Source organism: Lynx rufus, unplaced genomic scaffold (assembly GCF_022079265.1).
Source record: "Lynx rufus isolate CCGP_SWC_20201006 ecotype Redwood Valley unplaced genomic scaffold, mLynRuf1.p SCAF_8, whole genome shotgun sequence".
Taxonomy (NCBI): Eukaryota; Metazoa; Chordata; class Mammalia; order Carnivora; family Felidae; genus Lynx; species Lynx rufus.
The window spans coordinates 43,539,450-43,566,487 of NW_025814896.1; the positions used below are offsets into that span (position 1 = coordinate 43,539,450).

Consider the following 27,038-nt stretch of genomic DNA (forward strand, 5'->3'; position numbering starts at 1 on the left):
TCTCCAGAACCAGGGATGAACTAAACTCACTATGAACAGGCAGCGGGCCAAAAGAAGGGAATGGATTCATTTTCCAAAAACAAAAACAAACAAACAAAAACCCCTTATTCTCAACCAGACCCCGGAACAAAGACCTAAAGAGCTAAGTCGACAGTGGGCTCTACCCCAAGCTATGGTCCAACAGTGAGGCTCCTGTTCTCCAGAAGACAAATGAGAGTTTGCCCAAAACTCTGGGGACTCCAGCAGAAGAAAAAGGTCTCCGGGCATCCGAAATGGGTTGTTCGGGTTGAGGGCTTATGCTCAGAATCCAGGTCTACCTCGCTCGGGACTGGAGACCTCGGGAAGACTGCTCTGCCTCTCTCAGCTTCCGCCCTCCATGGGCCTCAACCGAGTTAAAAGGGCACGTGAGCTGGACGAGACCACGCCTGCGGGGCGCTCACTGAACGCCCCCGACCGTGGTGTGCAACCCCGCCGCTGGAGAAGGGCGACTTCACCCAACCGCCGCCGACCTCAGCCAATCCCAGAAGGCAAACCGATCTTTCCCCCTTGACGCGTCATTTCCGCCCACCGAGAGGCGGGCCGGCACCGGTTGCGGAAGTCACAGTAGGGGTCACTGGGAAGTGTAGTCTTTGAGGCCGAGGCGTTAGCGTGGAGGTCACGGCAGGTCGAGAAGCTTCACCCGGGAAGCATGTTTTGCGGACGCGGATTTAAGAAAAAAGACCGGGGATCCAGGTGCCACAGTGGTCATTCTCCACAGTGACCGGGCACATTACCCAGAAACGGCTCCCAGGGAGGGCAGTGGAAGCCGAGGGATGTCAGCCCTCGTCTGGTTGCGCGGAGCATCTTGGGAAGTGTGGTCCCGGCGCCACACCGAGGATGCTGGGGAGTGTAGTCCCGGCGCCCTACAGAAGTAGGTCCCCAGCTGGTGGCTGGAGTGATCCCTTGTTCTTTGGTGTGCTGGCGAGTAAGGCTCCCGTGGGACCCTTGCCGCAGCTGTGCCCTTCCCGGCGCGGAAAGGTAGGTCCTGAAAGGCTAGTCTTTGGGCTGAGGCTGGGGTCGGTGCAGATGGCGGGGAGAGGAGGTAGTGTGGGGACACGCTGTCGTGGCTCAGGCCGTGCTCTCCCGGATGTCTTATTTTGGGGGTGTGGGCGCGCATCTCCGAGGAACGTGGGGGAAGCTCAGCGGCGAAGTCCAGTGGTGGTGGGTGCTGGGCTTGGGCCTTTCGTCCAGGGATTCTTGTGGGTGGGGACAGGTTCGGCCTTGGCCAAAATCGCGATATTGGGAGAGGGGGTCGCTCGTGTCACAACTCCCCGGGTTTGCGGGGAGTTTAGTAAGTAGGCTTTGGGGGTCTGATAATTTCCCAGGTGGTGGTGTGGGAGCCGTCCCTGGGGCCACGTGTCTGGGGTTTGGGTGGGTGGGTGCTGATCGTCTTTTTTCGGGTGTACCCCTCAGCTTTGCCGCGGCGGGACGATGGGCAGGCTGGCTTGGCCAGACGTGCCCGAGTTGCACTGGGTGTGGAGTGGCCATTTTGGCGCGATGCTAGGCTCTCAATTTGGCTGGTCGCCCTTGGGTTCCGGCTTTGGAGGAAGAGGTCGGGCCAGGGTCCACTGGGCAAGTTTTTCAAAGGTCCCGAGGATCGTCATTGTCCACAGGAATCCCAGATTCCCACGTCTCTGGTGTGAACGGGCTTTGGAATTTTAAGTTCCATTTTTACTTTTTATGGAGAAATTTCAAACAGTCAGAAGTAGATAGAACTCCTTAGACCCATTACTCAAATTCAGTGCTTATCACCCAAGGAGCATTCTTGATTCTTATCGTGGATACACTGAGAATCCTTGCAACCCACAGAGATTCACCATCACTGCCCTGACTGGTTAAGAATATGGCCTCTGCAGCCAGATTTCATCCAGGCTCAGTCATTTTATAGCTGTGCCACCTCCGGTAAGAGACTGACCTTGCTCTGCCTCAATTCTTTCATCTGTAAAATGAAGATAATAAATTGTACTTCACTGGGTGAGGAGAAAGGTAAAACTCACAGTGCCTGGAACAGTCTCTGGTGTATACTCGTATATACTCAGGGCCCACTAAGTACTATTCTTACTAAGAACAAAGGTGAGAGAGGATCAGCTCCTGCTCAGTGTCAGCAGCGTGTCAGGGCAAGCTGTGTTCCCAGCAAGCTGTGCACAGTCTTTTCTTCTATGATAGGTCCATTCCTCCTTAAAGGAAGGAAGGTTGGAAGAGGCCCTACCCTACTGGAGCATGAGGGTTTCCTGTAACTCTGAACGTTTTTTTGTTCTTGCTCTGCCCCCCGCAGCCCCTGCCTGCCCAGAGAGGACTGCCTGGTGGGCAAAGAGAGGACTCCCGGCTCCTGACAATCCAGCTTCAGGTGGGGACCCTTTACCTTTTGCTTGGCGAACCACAGTGGGTTTTCTTTGCTCAGCTTTGCATCTTGTGTCCTACAATGTCCCATCCCCAGGAAAGAAGGCCCATTGTCAGGGTGACAGTTTTCACAGGGACTCTTCTTCAGACCTTGTGTCCTCATTCATGACCCCTTTGATTTCTCCATGCCTCTCTGCTTCAGTATAAACCCTGTTGATTGAGCTCAGATGCCATCCCACTGTAGAACATTCCCGGATTTCCCCAGGCAGTACTTCCAGTGTCCTTGTCAGCAGCAGAACAGTCGACACTCTCAGGACTCTTGGGCTCCCAGGCTGCACTGTGACTGTCCAGCTGTCCCACTGGATCATGATGTAGTTCTTGGAGGATTGGGCACCCAATTAAACTAAGCAGGTGATGCAGTGTGAAGGCACAGAGTTGTCGTTCTTGCTGGCTGGGAAGGAAGTTCACAGGGGAGATCTGATTGGAAAGGTGTGGGTTGGGTGTTATTGGAATGAGTCCTCAATGACAAGTTAGTGAGTGTGGCCTTGATCTGAGGGCAGCAGGGAGCAGAGCAGTGACGTGATTTCCCCCTCCAGCTGTTGCTCTGTGTTTTTCCTCCCCGTCAGAGCTAAGCTTGAAAGAATTGCCTCTGCTTGCTGTCTCCATGTCTGTCCTTCCTTCATCTCTTAAATGTTCCTATGAGGCCTTTTTGGCCCTCCCCACTGAAACACATTGTCGTCAAGGTGCCCATGCTCTCCCTGTGGCTAAAGCCATAGTCCGTTCTCAGCAACATTTTACATAGTTGCGTACGTCCTCTTCCTTAAAATACCCTTTCACGTTGGTTGCTCCTGGTTTCCGGGTTTTCCTCCTATTTCATAGGTCACTCCTCCTCTCTCTTGCCAGCTTCCCTTCTCCCAGATCCCTACTGTGGAAGGCCCTGGTTTGGTTCTTGGACTTTTCATCTTCTCCAGCCATACTGTCTCCCTTGTGACCCCGTCTCCTCTCCAGGCCTTAAATGCCATCTTTGAGGTTCAGCCTAGACCCATGCCTTCCTCTCCAAATTCTAGTCTCCTGCTGTCTACTTCGAATTTCCTCCTGGGTATCTCTTGGGCATCCCAAACTTAATGTGTCCAACAGTAAACTCTGGTCACCTCCCAAACATGCTCCGCCCAAGTGGAGTATAGACCACTCTTTCAGGGAGTTTAATAAGCTCTAATAAGGAGCAGGGACATGGCATCTCCTTCCTTCAGATTGCTCAGCTCAAACCCTTGGAGTCACCCTTGACTCTTTCTTGCTCTTACACTCCATCCCCACTAAGCAAATCTGGACTCTAACTATCTCCAATCTCCACTATTTCCACTGGGGCCCGGACCACCATTTCACCTCACTCACCTGGATGATCAGAGCCCTTGAATTATCCCTTTGCATCTTCCCTTGTCCCCCTAAACTATATTAGTATGGCAACCAGAGGAATCTTTTCAAATTTTTTTTTTTAACGTTTATTTATTTTTGAGACAGAGAGAGACAGAGCATGAACGGGGGAGGGGCAGAGAGAGAGGGAGACACAGAACCAGAAGCAGGCTCCAGGCTCTGAGCCATCAGCCCAGAGTCTGACGCGGGGCTCGAACCCACGGACCGTGAGATCGTGACCTGAGCTGAAGTCAGAAGCTTAACCGACTGAGCCACCCAGGCGCCCCCAGAGGAATCTTTTCAAATGTCAGTCAGGGCACCTGGGTGGCTCAGTTGTTTAAGCATCCGACTTTGGCTCAGGTCACGATCTCACAGTTTGTGAGTTCAAGCCCCACATTGGGCTCTCCTGCCAGTGCAGAGCCTGCTTCAGAACCTCTGTCACCCTCTCTCTCTGCCCCTCCCCCACACACAATCTCTCTCTCTCTCTTTCTCTCTCTCTCTCTCTCTCAGAAATAAACATTTAAATTAAAAAAATAAAATTGTTTTTAAAAAATGTCAATCAAGGGGCGTCTGGGTGGCTCAGTCGGTTGAGCATCCGACTTCAGCTCAGGCCACGATCTTGCGGTCCATGAGTTCGAGCCCCGTGTCAGGCTCTGGGCTGATGGCCCAGAGCCTGGAGCCTGCTTCCGATTCTGTGTCTCCCTCTCTCTCTGCCCCTCCCCCGTTCATGCTCTGTCTCTCTCAGTCTCAAAAATAAATAAATGTTAAAAAAAAAATTAAAAAAAAAATGTCAATCAAATTGTGTCATGCATCTGCTCAAAAGCCTCCAGTGGCTTCTTATCCCAAAGTCAAAACCAGTATCCTGCAAAGCTGAGTCTGATCTCCCCGCCCCGTGTTTACACTTGAACTATATCTCCCCAACGCGGTCTCAAACATAGCAGCACCCCAGCCACAGTGAACTCTGTACCTTAACTGTGCACTGTCTCTGACCTGTGATGCTCAGCACACCAAGTACAGTGAACTGTCGCTTTTCAGAGTTACCTGCTTGGTCACTCCTTCATATCCCTCAGATTTCTACTCTGTTGCCTTGTCAGAGAGGCCATGTCGAACTGTTAGGTACAATTCCAGAACCCCACCCTGCTTCTGTTACTTTGCTCCTTCCCTGCCATATTGGTCTTCACCTCACTCATCAGTTCCTGGCATCCTGTGTGTTTTATTCATTAATTGAGTATGCTCATCTTCCTCCTCTGGACTTTCGTGTCAATGAGGGCAGGCTTTTTCCTTTGTTCACTTTTGTATCCCCAATGTCTGAATCGTGCCTATCGTGCAGTGGGAGCTTAATAAATATTTTACTGAATGAATGAACGATCCAGCCATATGTATATGGAGCCAATTCTGGTAGGAATGGATGAGGCCAACTGGAATGTTGGGAGAGGGTCTGCAGACCCTATCAGGAGAGACTGTGACCATTGTCTTACCCCAGCTGGAGTGGGAGCGGGGAGGGGTTGAGAGAGTTCTTGGAGATGGAACCGGTTGGCCCAGGTAATGGGCTTGATGTGGCAAGTGGGGAAGTAGTCCTGGTGCCTGAGTAGGCACATGGGCGAGAGGGAAGGTGCTACTGTCATTAAGTAGGTTGAAGAGGAAGATGCCATAGCATGTCTGGAAGGGTTCTGATTATTGATTGCTGCAGAACAAACCCCCCCAAAACTTAGCGGCTTAAAGAATCAGCATGCTATAATGTCTCACAAGTCTTTGTATCCACTGGGATCAGCTTAGTGGTTCTTCTGCTCTGTGTGAGTTATAGATCTGGCTGTGGCCACAGTCTCTCAGGGACTTGTGTGGGTTGGAACCTCAAAGACGGTTCCCTCACATATTTGGCCCTTTATGGGTTGACTAGAAGGCTGGGGTCAGCTGGGACAATTGGGCCTCACTCTCTCCATGTAGTATCAGGGCGTCTGCATGGTCTCTCTGGCAGAGGAGTTGAACTTGTTGCATGGTATCTTGGGCCTCCCTAGAACATAAGCTCTCCAGCCTTCCTAAGACCTAAATCAGTAACTGGCACAGTGTCACTTGTGCCACATTTATTGGTTAAAACAGGAACAAGGCCAACATGCAAGAGCTCCCGATGTTTGAAGGTGGAATAATTTGAGCAAGAAAATAGTGATGATATTCTCTTGTAACTCATAGGATAAGATATGAATCCATACTGATATAAATAATTGAATAAATTTAAAAATGAGGGAGGGGCGCCTGGGTGGCGCAGTCGGTTAAGCGTCTGACTTCAGCCAGGTCACGATCTCGCGGTCCGTGAGTTCGAGCCCCGCGTCAGGCTCTGGGCTGATGGCTCGGAGCCTGGAGCCTGTTTCCGATTCTGTGTCTCCCTCTCTCTCTGCCCCTCCCCCGTTCATGCTCTGTCTCTCTCTGTCCCAAAAATAAATAAAAACGTTGAAAAAAAAAAATTTAATAAAAAAAAAATTAAAAAAAAAAATGAGGGAGAAGGGACAGCTCTTGCTTACAGAGCAGTTAACGAATTTAGAATCAAAAAGGGAACTAGAACATCGTCATTTGGTAAATACCACAGTAATACGTCTTGCGGACACGTCCCACAGATGCATGCTGACATTAGTGAGTGGAAGTTTGAACAGAAACAGGATATTTGTATGATCTCAAAGTATCTCTCCCAAAATACTTATTAATGATAAAAACCCAGCACATCGCCTTAACCAAGTGATCAAGACCAAGGTTAATATCATCAGTAATGAGACATATGAGTATCATCAACCCCTTGATGCAGTGCACTGAAAAGGACATGACATCACTTCTCAAGTAATCTAGCCAAAAATGAACTAACCTCCTTCTGATCATGAAAAAACATCTGACAAATCCAAAATTGAGAGATATTCTTCAAAAGTGTCAAGTTCATGAAAGACAAGAAAGGACAGGAACTGTCACAAATTGGAGAAAACTAAACATACATGGCAACTAAATACAATGTGGGAACTTCATTTGAATCCTGGACCAGAAAAAGGACATTAGTGAAAAACTGACAAAATTTGGTTAAGGACTGTGGTCTAGTTAACAGTATTGTGTCAATGCTAATTTCCTGGTTTTGATCATTGTACTATGGTTTTCTAAGATGTTAACACTAGAGGAAGCTGGATGAAGGTTATATGAGAACTGATATTTTTGTACCTTCTCTGTAAGTCTAAAATCAGTTCAAAATAAAAAGTTTTAAAAATCCTTCAATCTTATATTCTTGAGTTTTTTTTTTTAAGTAATGAAAAAACTTACTTTTTTTTAAGTAATGGGTGCTGAGTTTTGTTAATAATTTTTCAGCATGCATAAAAACACGTGGTTTTTCTCCTTAGATCTGTTGATTAATAAGGTGTATTATAGCAACGGATTTCCTAATATTGACCCAATCTTGAATTTCTGGGAATCCCACTTTGTCTTGGTGAAATATTTTCTTATTGTTGTGTTGGAGTCTCTTAGCTGATATTTCTAGAATTTTGCTCCAAATTCATAAGTGATAATGGTCTTTAATTTTTAATTTTTTTATAAAAATTTTTGATGTTTTGTTTTATTTTTGAGAGAGTGCAAGTGGGGTAGGGGCAGAGAAAGAGGGGGACAGAGGATCTGAAGCAGGCTCTGCACTGACAGCAGCAAGTCCGACGTGGGGCTTGAACTCACAAACCGTGAGATCATGACCTGAGCTGAATTCAGATAGATGCTCAACCGACTGAGCCACCCAGGTGCCTAATTTTTAATTTTCCGAACTGCCATCAAGTTGAGGTGTCAACATTATAGTTGTTTTATAAAAAGAATAAGGAAGTTCCCTTCATTTTTCAGTGCTCCCGGACAGTATTCAGAGCACTGGGACTCTGGTTTGAAAGTTTGGTTGAATTCCCTCGTGACCATTTAGGGTCAATTATATTTCCTTAGAAGTTATGCACTTCATCTAGGTGTACAATTATTTTATGGAGATCTGAAAAATACTCTTAAATTACTTTAAAAAAATGTGTTTTGGTGATTTGGTAGTTATTTCCCCGTTGTTGTTTCTTATTTGGAATAGTTATGCTTTCTCTTTTCCTGATTAAGTTAGCTGTGTTTAAAATCTCCAGCTATACATTTCCCTCATCTCGCTGTTTCCCTTTCCAAACTGGAACTTTGTGCCCATTAAACAATAATTCCCTATTTACCCTTACCCTGAGCCCCTCTCAACCACTCTTCAACTTTCTGTCCATGTGAATTTGATTACTCTAGGTACCTCATATAAGTGGAATCATACAATGTTTCTCTTTTTGTTTCTAACAGGTTATTTCACTTAGCCTAATGTCTTCAAGTTTAATCCATGTTGTAGCATGTGTCAAAACTTCCTTTGTAAGAATTTCCTTTTAATATCCATGTGTGTGTCTGTCATATTTTGTTGATCCATTCATCTGTTGATGGACACTTGGGTTGTTTCCATGTTTTTAGCTATTATGAATACTGCTATAAACATAAGTGTACAGGGCACCTAGGTGGCTCAGTCGGTTAAGTGTCTGACTCTTGATTTCAGCTCACATCATGATCTCAAGGTTGTGAGATTGAGCCCTGCCTCACACTCCATACTGGGCATGGAGCCTGCTTAAGATTCTGTCTCTTCCCCCTCTCTCTGTCCCTCCCCTACTCGTGCTTGTGCGTGCACATACGCTTTCTCTCGCAACAAAACAAACCATAAGTATACAAATATCTGTCTGAGTCCCTGCTTCCAATTCTTTTAGGATATTCCCAGAAGTGGAATTGGTAGATTACATGGTAATTCTATTTTTAATTTTTTGAGCAACCACTATACTGTTGTCTATAGTGGCTGCACCATTGTACATTCTGAGCACTGCGCAACAGTTGAATGATGCTTTTGATCATTATGATGGAAGTCTGGTAAATTTTTTGCTTGGAATCACTTAGGAGTTTTGTTCTTAAAAGCCTGACCATTTTTCCAGTAGATACCTTGAAGTTGGTGCTTGTGAGTAAACTCTGGTACTCAGAAGTAGGCCCTTTCATATTTAGATTCAGGTCATCTATTTTTGAAGTTTTCTTGGGCTATAGCTTAAAAAAACTTTTTTTTCATGTTTTATTTATTTTTGAGACAGAGAGACTGAGTGTGAGCAGGGGGGGGGGCAGACAGAGAAGGAGACACAGAATCCCAAGCAGGCTCCAGGCTCTGAGCTGTCAGCACAGAGCCGGCCGCAGGACTCGAACCCACCAACCATGAGATCGTGACTTGAGCCGAAGTCAGATGCTTAAGTGACTGAGCCACCCAGGTGCCCTTTGGACTATAGTTTTAAGTATACTGTTTCCTTTTTTGTTTGTATGTTTTTGTTTTCTTCTTCAGGAACTACAATTATATGGGTGATAATCCTTTTTTTGTCTGTTTTCCATTTCAACCACTTTATCTCCGACCCATTCTTTATTTCATTTTTATTCTCTTAAGTGGTTTTCCTGCTACACTTAAGTGCCCATCCTGTTTTCATTTCAATCTATTCTTCTTCAGTATCTTGTAACTTAGTTTCATTTCTTTCTGAAGTTCAATCAACTTTCATTTTGTTTGTTTCTTTTCTTTTTGGCCCATTTTTGTTTTTAGCTTTCAAATTTTGCTTCCAGTTTTGTTGAAGTATAATTGACATATAACATTGCATTAGTTTAAGGTGTACAACATAATGATTTGATACATGTATATACTGGGAAATGTATCACAATAAGTTTAATTCTATCCATTTTCATAACATAGGTACAAATTTGAATTTTTGATTCAACATGATTTCTCATATGCCCAAATGTTTGAGGATCTTGAACTCAGCTTAGAGTGTTTTATTACAGCTATTTCTGTGTCACTTGTTTTTGGTAGAATTTTCTTTAGCTGAACTTTGGATTCTCATTTTCTGTTTTGGTTTTCTATACAAGAGAACTGCTCATCTGCATTTCTGTAGACAGAAATCTAGTAAATAAGATCTAGTGTGTTTCTAATTTTCTAGTTCAGGAAAACTCTTCTGTCAATGTAGCTAGTATGGTTTCTTTACTGGATTGCAGGAGGAGGAGATATTGTGTCTTCTTCCTCCTCCTCTTCTTCTTTTCCTTCTCCTCCTCCTCCTCCTTCTTCTTCCTCTTCCTCTTTCTCTTCTGTTTTGCAAGGCCCTGTATTCCCCCCCACCCCCTTGCTTATTTTTCCCTTTATCTTGACATTGCCGAGAGGTGCCTTTTCCTTGCTTGTGATCCCCCTTTCCCCTGGAGCTGTACCTTCCCGAGACTTCTGTGCTCCGTCTGCCTACCCTTTTTAAGTCCTTTCCCTTTTATAAGTGCTCTAACCTATCAGTATTTTCTCATATATGGTAGCTTTTCTTTTTGGGCGGTCGTTTCCTCTCAACTAAGTCCACACAGTGCCTCTTTTCTCTCTTTCGTGTAGTTTCCCTCTTAGCTCCTCTTCTGCTCCCCGTTGGCTCTGTGTAGGGAGTATAAGAGATAGCTCACTGGTTTAGTGTTTTATGTCTTATTTATTTTTATTACAAGTAATTTGAAGTTCGAATATTCTCTGTCTAGGTATGCTGACAGGATGTATGTTTTGTGTAAATTACCTGTGTTTCAGTAGAAGGTTATCTAAGGTATTTAGCAATCTTTTCCTTGATTGGCCTCAAGCTCTGAACTCAGTCTCACCTGTGAACAGTAGCAGACACCTGCACAGCTCATTTGACCTTCCATCCATTGTTATCCACGTTAGCTCTTTGTTGTCTTACCTTCTGTATTCAGCCAGCTGTGGGAGGGGCTTGTGTAGATTTGAGGCTCCATCCTTTGTTGCTGCCACTTTTCTAGGATTATGCCATATAGTTTCCAGGAAGTCTGGAAGCCACAGACTTTTGATCTGTTCCCCATGTGCCACACGTACTGGGGAGCACCCTTAAATGAAAAGACAGTTAAATACAGGTCTTACCCCATGTGCGTCCTTCCTTTCAAGGATCATATCCCTTCTGGTTTCTGACTGCTTCTGGTTGTAGTGTCTTCAAATAGTTGTTTTTTGTATTTTGAGTAGGGTTTATAGTTGTTAGTAAGAGGGTTAGTTTGATAGAAGCTGTCCTCAGTATCAGAATCTAATGCTACTCGTTCTTTTTATAAAAAAAAAAAGACATTTTCTTCTGCTTTTCTTAGTTTTTGTTTTTCTCCTACTTTCTGGAGTAGAAGGCAAGTGAGAACAATTAGTTGGTTGTTTTTTTTAAACCCAGTACATTGACACTTCAAAAAACTGGAGTCAAGTATTTCCCCTTTGTGGTTTCTTATTTTGAATATTTATATTTTCTCATTTCCTAAAATAGCTGTGTTCATTTCACTAATTTTTAAGAAGTTAAGATTTCACTTTTTATACTTTTTTCTGTTCATTAATTTATGTTCTTGTCTTTATTGAAATATCTAAAGCTATACATTTCCCTCACCTCACTGTTTTAAATAAATCTCACACATCCATAGTGTTTTCATTGTTTTTAGAAATTCTTTGGTTTCATTTGTTTTTCCTTTACCTCCTACCTAATGCAACATTCAGTAAACTTTTTCTACTTCCCTATTGCCTTTTCTCTTCTCCCATTTTAGTGGCATTTCTACTTTATCTGGACACATAGGCCTTATACCATTAGTATATATTTTTCTTCCCCACTCTTACCCACCATTTAGTGCTAGATCTACAATTATGTATATTAAATGCTCACTATCAGGTCTTTACCTGGTTTTCCCTGTCCTGTCCTATTATGTCTAATGTTCATCTTCCAGTAGATTCCTCACAAAGAGCTCATGACTATAGAATTCCTCAAACTCTTGCATGTGTACAACTGTTTTCCTATAATCATCTTACTTGAAGAATCCCTTGGATGAATCAAGTGTTACCAAAAGTGTGGAAAGGGGCACACTTATTGTGTAGTCATTGGGATTGTAAATTGGTCGGCCTTTGGAGGGCAATTTGGCAGTGTGAGCATATGTTTGGTATTAAGTCCAGTAATTACACTCCTTTAGCACTCATACAGAAATACTGACATGTTTGCAAAAAGTTTGCAAAAAGGTATTGCTTTTAACTTTCTAGTGATATAACACTACAGTCTGTCAGTTGACAGAGGAACACTTTGTTAAAGAAAATGTGGTCTGCTGATGGACATAGTATGAGTTATCAATAAGAGTGGAGTAGGGGCGCATGGGTCGCTTAGTCGGTTGAGTGTTTGACTCTTGTTTTCAGCTCAGGTCAGGATCCCAGGGTCTTTGGATTGAGCCCTACATTGGCCTTTGTGCTGAGTGTGGAGACTGCTTAAGATTCTTTCTCTCTTCCTCTACCCCTCTCCCCTACTCGTGCTCTCTCTCTCTCTCTCTCTCTCTCTCTCATAAAAAATAAGGGGCACCTGAGTGGCTAAGTCTATTGAGCTTCCAACTTCAGCTCAGGTCATGATCTTGCAGTTCACAAGTTTGAGCCCCACATCTCAACTGTCAGCACAGACCCTGCTTTAGATCCTCTGTTCCCCTCTCTCTCTGTGCCTCCCCTGCTTGCACATTCTCTCTCTCTGTCTCTTTCTCTCAAAAATAAACAAAGATTTTAATAAAGTAATAATAATCAAAGAATTGAGTTAGGTCTGTGAGTATTGGTGTACACATAACCCCAAAATATTAAATGCACACAAGTCAAAGAATTATACAGATGGTTTTTATTTATAGGAAAGTAACATTATTTGCATGTGTACCCAAATATGAATGAAAATGAAGAGACAATATTATAAATCAAAGAGTACTCATAAAATAGTTAACAGCAGTTACCTGAATGTGGGCCTGGGGCAGAGTCCAGAAAGAGAACTGAACTTTTTCCTTTATAATCTTCAGACTACTCTGGATTCTTTCTAACAGTAACAGATTTTAATTGCCTGTATAATTAAATAGAATGAAGTTAAACCACAAAAATACATTTGTTGAAAAATGTTTTCTGACTTCCCTTATGAGTGATTTGCAGTTTTATTTTACTTCTTTCCTGACCACTTCATCCAAGTCATAATATTTATTAGTTTAATTTGAGTTGTCATACTTTATTCTTTTAGAATTGATACTTCATTCTTACCAGTTTCTGTCCCCAGGTATTGCTTTCGATTTTGCTAATTTTGTTCTCAATACAGCGTTGTTGTGTTTTTTTCTGTCCTGGCTATCCAATGAAAAATTGTATACTTTTTGCCTTTTTAATGAGAAAGCGCAAAAATGAAGGAGACAGTAGCATAATTACCATCCTTATGTACATCATCTTGATTTAACACTTCTTAATGCTTTACCATATTACATAAGCTTTTTTGGTGGTGTTTAAGAATTTTAAAATAACTCTTTATTAACAGAAGAATTTCAAACATGTTCAAAAGAAGCAAGAATATTATAATAAAGCCTCAGCTTTAACAGCCATCACCATGTTGCAATCTTTGTTTCTCGTTTTTGTCTCATTTTTTTCTAAAATGTTTTTAATCATTTTCATCCATAAATACTTTAATATGTATTTCTTTGGAAAAACAACCAGAATACCATTTTCACAACTCTTCAAATTCATAATAGTGCATTTAATATCACCTACTGCCAAATAAATGACTTCAGAAATTTCCTTTTACATTTAATTTGTTGTGATCAGGAGAGTTTGGAACTGACCCTGCTGAAGGCTTGGCTCCCTGGACCTTTTTCCAGGGCCCTGATAGGGAATCAGACTGTTACATTCCCCATCATGCCACGCTTCCCCCTTCTCCCTTCCCCCAAGTGAGGCCCTGCCTCACTGTTGGGGAGAGCATTTCCACCTGACACCCTTTCATTTCTGTTTTCCTTACCTAGATCTGCCTTCTGAGATATCATCCTTCTTTAGGGATACCAGGAAAAATGGCCACAGCGTCCCGGAAAGCCAGGGTAATGGTGAGTGTTTTCTGTATTTCCATACTGGCTGTTTCAGGATGGACACATTCTCTTATCCTGACTGCCTTGATGATACCTGGCAGAATCTAGCATTAGTCCTGGAGGTATGATTTACCTTACCTGAAACCTGTTCAACCCATGACTTAAGTCATTCACCAAGTGGCTAACTCTGAACAACACACAGTTCTATACGGCAGGATAGAGTCTGTATTCCTTTCTTCAGCTTTAAAACTTTTACAAGCTGAGAGTGACATCAGGGAAAATGATGAGGTAGGAAGCACCCAGAATCTGTTTAATGTAATATTTTGGAACTCTGGAGTCTAGTTGAATGCTTGCAGCGTCCAAAGGAAGGCTTGGAACAGTCAGTTTCAGCTCTTAGTGCAGTAACCATCACCCACCCCCATCCCCATGGCAGAAATCCATGCATGTGTACCTGGAGCAGTTTGACAGCTTGTGGAAGCCAGGGTGGACAGTAAGGACCTTGTCCTCCAAATATCGAGGACCCGTGCTCTGATTGCTGCTTCTGATTACATAAATGGGCACCATTGTTACAACTCCTTCTGACTGAAGTAGGGTATTTAAAGAACTAGATCCTGGCAGGGTTTTTTTTCCCCCTTTATTTTTTCCCTTTTTCCCCTTTTGGGAGCCAGACATTTTAAGACTAGAACATCCAAAAGAACTGCACATACAGGTTATTTAGAAAGTTACCATGCATGCCTATGGAAAAGCACAGGATCAGAAAAGCATAAGAAAGACCTGAGGAAACCCTAAGTTTACACCTTAGGCTGAATCTCAGTGCAGATGGCATACAGCAGTTTTAAAATCCAGAAAATACTGAAGAATCTGAGTTCTAAAGCGGCCATATTAAAAGATTCAGATATCCAGTTTTACACACACACAAAATCACGAGGCATACAAAGAAACAGGACAGTACAGTCCATTCAAAGGAAACAAATAAATCAATAGAAACTCCCTGATAAAGGCCAGATGGTGGACTTACTAGACAAAGACTTTAAAAGAGCTGTCTTAAAGATTCTCTGGGCTAAAGGAAGATGTGGAAAAGTCAAGAGAATTATGTTAGGACAAAATGGAAATATCAATAAAGAGAAAACTTAAAAAGGAACTAAGAAGCTCAACAAATTCCAGGTAGGATAAGCTATCAAAGAGACCCACACCACAATACAATGTAATCAAACCCTTGAAAGCCAAAGGCAACAGAAAATCTTGAAAGCAGCAAGAGAGAAGCAGTGTGTCACATACAAACTGTGCTCTAAAATCAGCAGATTTCTAATCAGTAACTTTCGAAGCCAGAAGACAATGGGTTGATATATTCAGTTCTGAAAGAAAAAAAAACTGTCAACCAGGAATTCTATATCCAGCAAAACTGTCCTTCAAAAGTAAGGGAGAAGTCATTCCCAGAAAAATAAGAGGTGATACAGTTTTCAGCCACTAGACTTGCCTTGTAAGAAATGCTAATGGGAGTCTTTCAGGTTGCAGTATGAGGATACTAGACAGTTACTTGATGCTATATGAAGAAATAGTTCTACAGTAAAAATAAATAAATCTGCACTTATATAAGCTAGTGTTATTGTCACTTTGGTTTACTACACTTTTTCTTTTCTGCATGATTTAAGAGACTAATGCCTTAGCAAAAAACGCAATTGTAAGTCTATATTTTTGGACACATGATGCATACAGGTGTAATTTTATGACTTTAATAACGACAGGAGGTGAAGATGGAGCTATATGAGAGAAGAATTGTGTATTGAAGTTAAACTGATATCAATTCAGATTAGGGTCTTACAACTTTAGGATGTTAAATTTAATCACTGTGATAACTATAATGAAAATAGATATAGAATGTACACTAAAGGAAATAAGAGGGGAATTTAATGTACTAAAATCAACTAAATAACAAGACAGTAATGCAGGAAATGATGTTCAGAAAAGCTACAACTCATGTTGAAAACAAATAGCAAAATGGCAGAAGTCCCTTCTTATCAGAAGTTACATAGTATGTAAACGTATTAAACCCTCCAGTCAAAACACAGGATTTTGCACAATGTATAACAACAACAACAATAAAACTATGATCCAACTATACACTGTCTATAAGAGACTTGCTTTAGATTCAAAGACACAAATACATTGAAAGCAAAAGGATAGCAAATGATACTCCATGCAAATAATGACCAAGAGAGAATAGAGGTGGCTATACCAGTATGAGAAAAATAGATTTTTCAGCCAAACAAGATTACAAAGGTAAGACATTATACATTAATAAAAAGTTCAGTGCAGTAAGTGGATATAAAAATTCTGCATACTTACCTACCTAATAACAGACCCTCAAAATACATGAAGCAAAAGTTGATAGAATTAAAAGGTGATATCGACAGTTCTACAGCAATAGTTGGAGGCTTCAATACCCCACCCTCAACAATGAATAGAGCAACCAGACAGAAGTAAGGAAACAGAGGACTTGAAGAACACAATAAACTAACCAGAACTAACAGACCTATACAGAACACCCTGCTTGACAACAAAGTACCCCTGGGACCTGGGACATTCTCCAGGATAGACCATATGTTACACAACAAGTTAAGTCTCAATAGATTTATTTAAAAGATCTGTGTATCTTCTCTCACAGTGGGATGAAGTTAGGAACCAATAACAGAAGGAAAATGGACAGTTCACATATTTGTGGAAATTAAACAACACACTCCTGAACAACCAGTGGACCAAAGAAGAAATCACAGTGGAAATTAGAAAATACTTACAAACACGGGCGTCTGGGTGGCTTAGTCGGTTGAGCGTCCAACTCTTGATTTCAGCTGAGCTCATGATCTCATGGCTCATGGGATTGAGGCCTGTGTTGGGCTCTGTGCTGGCAGCATGGATCCTGCTTGGGATTTTCTCTCTCCCTCTCTCAAAAGAAATAAACATTAAAAAATATTTATAAACAAATAAAAACAAAATACAGCATACCAAAACTTAAGGGATACAGCAAAAGAAGTGCTACGAGGGAAATTTATAGCTACAATATGTATATTGAAAAGGAAAAAGATTGTCAGGAAACAATGTAGTTTTACAACTTAAGAGTCTAGAAAAAGAACAAACTAAACCCAAGGTAGCAGATGGAAAGAAATAATAAAGATAAGAACAGAGTTAAATATAGAAAATCAATAAAACAAAAAAATTGGTTCTTCAAAAAGTTTACCAAAACTGAAAACTTTTAGCTAGCTCGATTGAGAAAACAAATGGGCTCAGATTGCTAAAATCAGAAACAAAAGTGGGGCATTACTACTGATTCTGTGGAAATGAGGATTATGCGAGACTGTTATGAACTATAGTGCCCCAACAAACTGGACCGCCTAGCTAAAATGGACAGCTTCTTAGAAACAGAATAACTTCAGGACAGAATCATTAAGAAATAAAATTCCTTAATAGAATAGTAAGGGGATTGAATCAGTAATCAAAAGCTCCCAACAAAGAACAGCCCTGGACATGATACCTTCACAGGTGAATTCTACCATACATTTAAAGAAAAACAATTCTCAAACATTTCCCCCCAAAAACAAAGAAGGAACACTACCTAGCTAATTCTGTGAGCATCACTGTGGTACCAAAGCCAGAAAAAGACAATAAAGGAAACTACAGGCCAATAATCCCTTATGAATACTGGTGCAAAAATTCTCAACATAATTGTAGCAAACCAAATTCAGCATATTAAAAGAATTACATGCTTTTCTATGTTAGTAAAAGAATTCTATGTTGCTGTATAGAATTAGACACCATATTAAAAGAATTCCACTGACCAAGTGGGATTTAGTCCTAGAATGCTAGGATGCTTCAACATATAAACATCAGCAAATATACCACATTAACAGATGAAAGGCAAAAACCTCAAGATCATCTCAACTGATGCAGAAAGTATTTGACAAAATCCAGCACTCTTTTATGATTAAAATACTCAATAAACTAGGAATAGAAGGAAACTACCTGAACATAGTAAAGGCCATATGTGGAAAATTCACAGCTATCATACTCCATGGTGGAAGACTAAAAGCTTTTTCTGTAAGATTAAATATGACAAATAAGCTCACTTCTGCCACTTCTGTTGAACACAGTATTGGAAGTTCTAGCCAGAGTAAGTAGGCAAGAAAAGTTGAAAGAAAGAAAGGAAGGAAGGAAGGGAGGGAGGGAGGGAGGAAGGAAGGAAGAAATCTAAATCAGAAAGGAAGAAGTAAAATTATGTTTGCAAATGACACACAAAAACCTGTTAGAACTAATACACAAATTCAACAAAATAGCAGGAAACAAAATTAACACACAAAAATCAGCTGCATTTCTACAACACTAACAATGAACAATCCGAAAAGGGAATTAAGAAAAACTTAATAGCATCAAAAAGAATAAAATACTTAAAAATTAGCTTAAGCAAGGAGGTGAAAGATTTGTACATTGAAAGGTACAAAACCTTGCTGAAATAATTAAAGAAATGGAAAGACACCAAGTTAATGAATGGAAATTTTAATATTGCTAAGATGACAATAGGACCCAAGTTGATTCAGTGCAATCGCTACCAAAATCCCAATGACTTTTTTTTTTCCCAGAAATAGAAACGTTCATCTTAAAATTCATATGAAATTTCAAGGGACTCTGAATAGCCAAAACAGTCTTGAAAAGGAACAAACATGCAGGGCTTACACTTCTTGATTTCAAAGTTTACTATAAAGCTACAGTCATCCAAGCTGTGTGGTACTGGGATAAAAACAGAATTATGGACTAATGGAATAGAACAGAGAGCCCAGAAATAAACCTTATGTATATGGTCAAATGATTTTGGACAAGAGTACCAAGACCATTCAATGTGGAAAGGACAATCTTATTTAATAAATATTGCTGGGGAAACAGTATACCTACATGCAAAAGAATATAGTTGGACCATCACCTCACTCCATATACAAAGATGAACTCAAAATGGAGCAAAGACCTAAAAGATAAGAACTAAAACTATGAAACTCTTTGGAAAAAAGGGAAAACCTTCATGAAACTGGATTTAGTGATGATTTCTTGGACATTAACACAAAAAATCCGGGCAACAAAAGAAATAAAACAGATAAGTTGATCATCAAAATTTAAAATTTCTGTGCAAATATATTTGCAAATCACTTATAAGTGATTAATATTCAGAATATATAAAGAACTGTAACCCAACAACAATGAAAATACAAACACCCCAATTCAAGCACGGACCAAGAACTTGAAGATATTTTGCAAAGAAGTTATACAAATGGCAAATAAGCACACGCAAAGATGCTTATCATCACCAGTCGTTAGGGAGATGCAAATTAAGTCCACAATGAGGTACCACTTTGCACCCATTAGATGGCTGTCATCAAAAAAAAGCAGCAAGTGTTGGTGAGGATGTGGAGAAATTAAAACACGTCTGCATTGCTGGGTAGGGATGTAAAGTGATGTAGTTGCTGTGGAAAACTGGTTCTTGAAAAAAGTGAACATGACATTACCATTTGCTCTTGTAATTTCACTTCTGGGTATATACCCCAGGGAATTGAAAGCAGGTCATTAGATACCAATTTGCAAGGTAGTATTATTGATAGTGGTTAAAAAGTGAATACAAACCAAATGTCCATCAGTAGATGAACAGTATTTACATAAAATTGAGTATTTTTTTAGTCTTGAAAAGGGAGGAAATTCTGAGTTTGTGCTTCCGCATGAATGAACCTTGAAATTAGCCAGACACAAAAGGACAAATATTGTGTGATTCCACTTATTTGCAGTATGGAGAATAACCACATACATAGAGATAGGAACTAAATGGTGGTTACCAGGGTTTGAGAGGAGGAGGGAGTTATTCTTTCATGGTGACAGTTTCGGCATGGGATGATGAACAAGTTCTAGAGACGGAGAGTGGTGATGGTTGTACACTTAATGCTACTGAAATGTACATTTAACATGGTAGCTATAGTAAAATATTTGTTATGTATATTTTACAGTAAAAATGAAAAGTTCTACAGACTGCTACACTCCACCTATTCTGTATTCTACCTTTTATTCCTCCCGGGTTGTCTTCCCTGTCCACGTTGTGGCTTCCTTCCTTCCTTTGCTCACAGTGTCTTCTTCTCTGCTCCCCATATGCTTCATCTGGAATACCTAGCACTTCCCTCTCCTCTTGACTCCTACCCATCCTTTAAGATAAGTTCCTGGGGCTGCCTCAGGATACCTTTCCTGATATCTGTGTCCTCCATTTTTAAATAGTGTTAAGGAGATGAGTAAAACTGGGCAGGGGAATGAGAACAAATGTAGAGATGAATTTGTAGGTCGAGTGGCCAAGAAGGTCCACCCGGAGCATCCACAGTGTGGGGCTGTAAATTTAATGTAGTATTGTCTACATTTCACTTGTTGACCTCAGAAGTGAACCCCAAACCCAGGTAGTACGTTCAACCCCATGCACTTCACCAGTACCCACTTGTGCCTCTCAGATCCAAGGAAGCCAAGAGACCATGGGATTTAGGGATAGGACTGAGTTACAGTTTAGCCTGTGCCACTATTGAATTGTATAAACTTTAGTCATTCAGATGCGTCAATACTAACATGATTGGTGATATTATTTAATCATTTAAATTCTGAAAAAGTCTGTTATGCTTTACTTTCATTTAATTTTTATATGTTATTTCCTCTTCTTTTTGCCTTGATTTAAAGCTCTTAAAAGTTGGGGACCCTTTTTGCACATATTCTCCAAACAGCGCACCCAAGATCTTGAACGTAGTAGACTCTCAAGTGTTGTTGGCTGGATAGCAACAGAGGTTTAACACGTGGCATCAGGGTCACAATCAAAGGCAGAATCTTAATAGCTCACCTGCCTCCCACAGGGCAACCCTCTGCCTTCCCCTCACCCTGAGTCATGGGCAAGGCTGGCTCCTCAGTGAGCAGGACTGTGTTTTCTGTTACAGGCACACATGGCATTCAGAGATGTGGCTGTGGATTTCAGCCAGGAGGAGTGGATGCTGCTGAGCCCTGCTCAGAGATCCCTGTACAGGGAGGTGATGCTGGAAAACTACAGCAACCTGGTCTCACTGGGTAAGCCCTGGAATCTCTGAGGACTCACCTTCTTGCTGCTGGGCATTTTAGGCTATGCTTGAAGTAGCCATCTCACTTTCTGAGTTGGGCCTTGAAGCCATTAACCTACAGCCACCTTGTTTTCTTTTCCTGTGAACAGGAATTCCGGTTTCTAAACCGAAACTTATCACGCAGCTGGAGCAAGGGAAGGAAACCTGGAGAGAGGAGAGAAAATGCTCACCAGCCACCTGTCCAGGTGAGTGGGGAAGACTGGGCAAATGGAGCACAGGGCTTCAGGTGGCTCAGGGGGTGGGAGAAAGGAGGCATCACTCAGGTGCTGGAGAGGGCAGCCGTTCTCCTGACTCCTGAACGTTGTTTGCATTGCTGGGCGAGGCCTCCCTTCCAGACCTTCATCCTCGCCCAAGTGCAGGGCTGTGTCTTCCTCCTCTTGTAAGGACACATTGGATCAGGCCTCTACCCTTGTGACCCCCTTTAACCTTAATTACCTCTTTAAAGGCCCCATTTCCAGGGCGCTTGGGTGGCACAGTTGGTTAAGCGTCCAACTCTTGATCTCAGCTCAGGTCATGACCTCACAATTTGTGAGTTCGAGCCCCACGTCGGGCTCTGTGCTGATGGTGTGGAGCCTGCTTGGGATTCTGTCTCTCCTCTCTGCCCCTCCCCCACTTGTGCGCTCTCACGCGCATTCTCTCTTTCTCTCAAAATAAATAAATAAACTTTAAAAAAATTTTTAGAAAAAACTAAGTAACAAGCCCCATTTCCAAATACAGTAACATTCTGTATAGGATAGAACACTGGAATATAAATGTATATACAGTTGGTTTTTAAAGTTCGGTTCATTGATCAAGGAAAATTGTGTTCAGGTTGGTCTAGTACAATCAATACCTGGTTTCTCAAATTGTTTGGTTATTTGTTGCATTCAGATGACTAGAACCAGCTTTGATGAAACAATTACAGTCAATGTTAACATCTTCTATACGTGAGGTGCTAGAAGAAGAAATCTATATTGATGTCTGGGAAAATTTTAATTTAGATTAATTTTGAAAATTAACAGGGCTTCAACTGGTCAGGGGCACCAGGAGGGAACATCTTTAAGTCAGTGGGGGACTAGACTGTGTTCGTGTTGTCCATTGCTGAAAACCTTGTAGAAATTCTGGCACAAAGTCATCCTCTAATAAATTTTTTTAGTGACTGGGGGACCTCCAGGCATCTCACGCACAATTCTTGAACCGTTTTTATGCTGCTTCCTATACTAGGGGCTCTCCAACCTGAATGACCACTCTCTCCATCTGTCCCTTTGTCCTCATGGGGAAATAGGGAAAGACATGACATTTACATATGGGTCCTCTGGTTAGATCTCTCTCAGAGAAAATACTTGTGGACACAGTTTATGTCGTGTGGGTGGTTGTTAGAAGGTAATTGTAATAGCAGGGAAAGACTGTTACCTATTGGCCCCATTTAAAGAGCTGAGGGGTGCCTGGCTGGCTTGGTCAGAGGAACACATGACTCTTGATCTCAGGGTTGTGAGTTCAAGCCCCATGTTGGGTGTGGAGATTACCAAAAAAAATAAACTTAAAAAGAAAAAATGTTTTATTTATTTATGTTAATTTTTTTAACCTTTATTCATTTTTTTTTTAATTTTTTTAACGTTTATTTATTTTTGAGACAGAGAGAGACAGAGCATGAACGGGGGAGGGTCAGAGAAAGAGGGAGACACAGAATCTGAAACAGGCTCCAGGCTCTGAGCTGTCAGCACAGAGCCCGACGCGGGGCTTGAACTCATGGACCGCGAGATCATGACCTGAGCCGAAGTCGGCCACTTAACCGACTGAGCCACCCAGGCGCCCCAATTCATTTTTGAGAGACAGAGACAGAGCATGAGCCGGGAAGGGGCAGAGAGAGAGGGAGACACAGAATCCGAAGCAGGCTCCAGGCTCCGAGCTGTCAGCACAGAGCCCGAAGTGGGGCTCGAACTCATGAGCTGCGAGATCACGACCCGAGCCAAAGTCAGACGCTCAACCAACTGAGCCACCCAGGTGCCCCAAAAAGAAAAAAAATTTTAATAAAAAATTAAAGAGCCAAAACCACCTGTGCTATTTTATAGCTGGCCACATAGAAGAGGCTGAGTAGCAGGTTTTCTTCTGTTTTTTGTTTTTTGCTTTTTGAGAGAGAGCACACGTGCAAGAGAAGGGGAGGGGCAGAGAGAGAGGGAGACAGGGGATCCAAAGCAGGCTCTGTGCTGACAGCAGACAGCCCGATGTAGGGCTTGAACTCATGAACCGTGAGATCATGACCAGAGCCAAAGTCAGACACTTAACTGATTGAGCCATCCAGGCACCCCAGGATGTGGGTTTTCTGAGCCTGGAAAAGTAGGTGATTTAAAGGAAGTCTTGACCGGGTAGCGCTCAAGTTGTAAGCATTTTGAAGAAGGGAATCAAGTCTCCCCGTCAGACTAGGCAGAATTGCTCAGGCTGCCTCACTGAGTCTCAATTCTGACTCCAACTTCTCTCTCTGCAGCAGAACCAAAGCCGGAACTCCACCTGTGTCCTTTCTGCCCTTCGGATTTTTCCAGTCAGAAGTTCCACATGCAACACATGCTGTGTAACCATCCCCCCTGGGTCTTTACGTGCTTGTGTGCAGAAACTCCTGTCGAGCCAGGGGACCCCTGCCCAGGGGACCGGAAGCAGCAGCAACCAGCCTCTGATCGAGATTCCTGGAGTGATAAAGCAGAAGGCCAAGAGAGAGAAGGCCCCAAGCCTCTGTTTGGCAAGACAAAGAAAAGGACTTCGGGAACGTTCTCCAGGGCACCCCAGAGGCAGCCAGTGAGCTCTAGGAGCGGCATCAAAGGGGTGGAAATCAAGTCCAGCCCCGCTCCATCGGGGGAAGCGGACAGACTGTTGAAGAGGATAGAAGTCTTGGGATTTGGGACGGTCAACTGTAGAGAGTGTGGACTGGGCTTCAGCAAGATGACAAACCTGCTCAGTCACCAGAGGATTCACTCCGGGGAGAAGCCGTACGTGTGTGGGGTGTGTGAGAAGGGCTTCAGTCTGAAGAAGAGTCTTGCCAGACACCAGAAGGCCCACTCGGGGGAGAAACCTATTGTGTGCAGGGAGTGTGGCCGAGGATTTAACCGGAAGTCAACACTTATCATACACGAGAGGACTCACTCGGGCGAAAAGCCTTATATGTGCAGTGAGTGCGGGCGAGGCTTCAGTCAGAAGTCAAACCTCATCATACACCGTAGGACACACTCAGGGGAGAAGCCCTACGTGTGCCGGGAGTGTGGGAAAGGCTTTAGCCAGAAGTCTGCTGTCGTGAGACACCAGAGGACACACTTAGAGGAGAAGACCATTGTGTGCAGTGATTGTGGGCTGGGCTTCAGTGACCGGTCGAACCTCATCTCACACCAGAGAACACACTCGGGGGAGAAACCTTACGCCTGCAAGGAGTGCGGGCGCTGCTTTAGGCAGAGGACGACCCTTGTCAACCACCAGAGGACACACTCCAAAGAGAAGCCTTACGTGTGTGGAGTGTGTGGACACAGCTTTAGCCAGAATTCAACCCTCATCTCACACAGGCGGACACACACCGGGGAGAAGCCCTATGTGTGCGGGGTGTGTGGGCGCGGCTTTAGTCTGAAGTCACACCTCAACAGACACCAGAACATACACTCAGGGGATAGGCCCATCGTGTGCAAGGATTGTGGGCGAGGCTTCAGCCAGCAGTCAAATCTCATCAGACACCAGAGGACACACTCCGGGGAAAAGCCCATGGTGTGTGAGGAGTGCGGGCGAGGCTTCAGCCAGAAGTCAAACCTCGTTGCACACCAGAGGACACACTCAGGGGAAAAGCCGTACGTGTGCAGGGAGTGTGGGCGAGGCTTCGGTCACCAGGCAGGTCTCATCAGGCACAAGAGGAAACACTCGAGGGAGAAGCCGTACATGTGCAGGCAGTGTGGACTAGGCTTTAGCAACAAGTCAGCTTTAATCACACATAAACGGGTACATTCAGAAGAGAAGCCTTGCGTGTGCAGAGAGTGTGGCCAGGGCTTTATCCAGAAGTCACACCTCGTCTTACATCAGATGACACACCAGGGGGAGAAGCCTTATGTGTGCAAGATGTGCGGCCAAGGCTTCAGCCAGAAGTCCCACCTCAGCAGACACAGGAGGATGAAATCTGTCCACTACAAACCGCCACTCACGCCTGACTCTGAGGCCTGTTCCGGACAGTCTCCCGACCTCTTACACTCTCTTTGAAAGTGCGGATGGTGAGGAGGACTAAGTAATCAAGATTGTTACACTTCCTTGAATTGAAGTAGAGAAATGCGTTCCGTAAGCGGTCAAAGGACATTTGACTCAGTTCACTTTCTCCACACTAAGTCTTCATGTTTTGTGGCCTTTTGTTCTAATAAACATTGCTTCTTTACAAATCTGTGACCTTGACTGCTCACCTCATTCACTCATCTGTAAAGATAGGGAATAAGGAGTGGTGCAGATACCTTGGACTCCGAAGTCCACTCATTTTTTGTTTTTTGTTTTTTAAATTTACATCCAAGTTAGTTAGCATATAGTGCAACAGTGATTTCAGGAGTAGATTCCTTAGGGCCCCTTACCCATTTAGCCCATTCCCCACTCCCTCCAGTAACCCTCTGTTAGTTCTCCGTATTTATGAGTCTTTTATGTTTCATCCCCCTCCCTGGTTTTACATTCTTTTTGCTTCCCTTCCCTTACGTTCATCTGTTTTGTATCTTAAAGTCCTCATATGAGTGAAGCCATATGATATTTGTCTTTCTCTAATTTCACTTAGCATAATACCCTTCAGTTCCATCCACGTAGTTGCAAATGGCAAGATTTCATTCTCTTTGATTGCCGAGTAATACTCCATTGTATATATATACCACATCTTCTTTATCCATTCATCCATCGATGGACATTTGGGCTCTTTCCATACTTTGGCTGTTGTTGATAGTGCTGCTATAAACATGGGGGTGCATGTGTCCCTACAACACAGCATTCCTGTATCCCTTGGATAAATTAGTAGTGCAATTTTTGGGTTGTAGGGTAGTTCTATTTTTAATTTTTCAGAAACTTCCACACTGTTTTCCAGAGTGGCTGCACCATCTTGCATTCCCATCAGCAGTGCAAAAGAGATCCTCTTTCTCCACATCCTCACCAACATCTGTTGTTGCCTGAGTTGTTAATGTTAGCCATTTTGACAGGTGTGAGGTGGTATCTCTTTATGGTTTTGATTTATAGTTCCTTGATGATGCGAGATGTTGAGCATTTTTCATGTGCCGGTTGGCCATCTGGATGTCTTCTTTGGAGAAGTGTCTATTCATGTCTTTTACCCATTTCTTCACTGGATTATTTGTTTTTTGGGTGTTGAGTTTGATAAGTTCTTTATAGATTTTGGATACTAACCCTTTATCTGATACGTTGTTTGCGAATATCTTCTCCCATTCTGTCGGTTGCCTTTTAGTTTTGCTGATTGTTTCCTTCACTGTGCAGAAGCTTTTTATTTTGATGAGGTCCCAATAGTTCATTTTTGCTTTTGTTTCCCTTGCCTCCAGAGACATGTTGAGTAAGAGGTTGTTGCAGCCGAGGCCAAAGAGGTTTTTGCCTGCTTTCTCCTCGAAGATTTTGGTGGCTTCCTGCCTTATGTTTAGGCCTTTCTTCCATTTTGAGTTTATTTTTGTGTCTGGTGTAAAAAAGTGATCCAGGTTTTCTGCATGTTGCTGTCCAGTTTTCCCAGCACCACTTACTGAAGAGACTGTCTTTATTCCATTAGATATTCTTTACTGCTTTGTCAAAGATTAGTTGGCCATACGTTTGTGGGTTCATTTCTGGGTTCTCTGTTCTGTTCCATTGATCCAAGTGTCTGTTTTTATACCAGAACCATACTGTCTTGATGATTACAGCTTTGTAGTATAGCTTGAAGTCTGGGATTGTGATGCCTCCTGCTTTGGTTTTCTTTTTCAAGATTGCTTTGGCTATTCAGGATCTTTTCTGGTTCCATACAAATTTTAGGATTGTTTATTCTAGCTCTGTGATGAATGCTTGTGTTATTTTGATAGGGATTGCTCTGAAGTCCACTCTTCCACAAGATTTCAATTCCCTGGAAGACAATCAGTGGAATATCTACTGGAAAGTCCAGTCCTTTGTATAGGGAGAAAACCTAGCAAGGGTATTCAGGGATTTCAGGTGAGGGGAATCTTCCAG

At 42.7% G+C, this 27,038-nt stretch overlaps 1 protein-coding gene across 2 annotated transcripts; it reads left to right on the forward strand.

Moving 5' to 3' along the window:
* Window positions 1-855: 855 nt before the first annotated feature.
* On the forward strand, window positions 856-25,249 carry ZNF133 (zinc finger protein 133). Of its 2 annotated transcripts, XM_047068916.1 has the most exons (6): window positions 856-1,017; window positions 2,315-2,386; window positions 13,645-13,722; window positions 20,697-20,823; window positions 20,963-21,058; window positions 23,341-25,249. In XM_047068916.1, exons 1-6 carry the CDS (start codon window positions 877-879, stop codon window positions 25,074-25,076), a joined length of 2,250 nt encoding a protein of 749 aa, XP_046924872.1. In that variant the 5' UTR covers window positions 856-876; the 3' UTR covers window positions 25,077-25,249. The 2 variants fall into 2 exon arrangements, with proteins under 2 accessions (XP_046924872.1, XP_046924873.1); XM_047068917.1 differs by lacking the exon at window positions 13,645-13,722 and having other exon boundaries at window positions 23,338-25,249.
* The last annotated feature ends 1,789 nt before the right edge of the window (window positions 25,250-27,038 follow it).

Excerpts from the sequence above, each read along its gene's own strand:
- ZNF133 (XM_047068916.1), top strand. The coding sequence starts at position 877 with ATGCTGGGGAGTGTAGTCCCGGCGCCCTACAGAAGTAGGTCCCCAGCT. Across the intron at positions 20,824-20,962 it reads CAGCAACCTGGTCTCACTGG|GAATTCCGGTTTCTAAACCG; the intron begins GTAAGCCCTGGA and ends TCCTGTGAACAG. Across the intron at positions 21,059-23,340 it reads CTCACCAGCCACCTGTCCAG|AACCAAAGCCGGAACTCCAC; the intron begins GTGAGTGGGGAA and ends TCTCTGCAGCAG.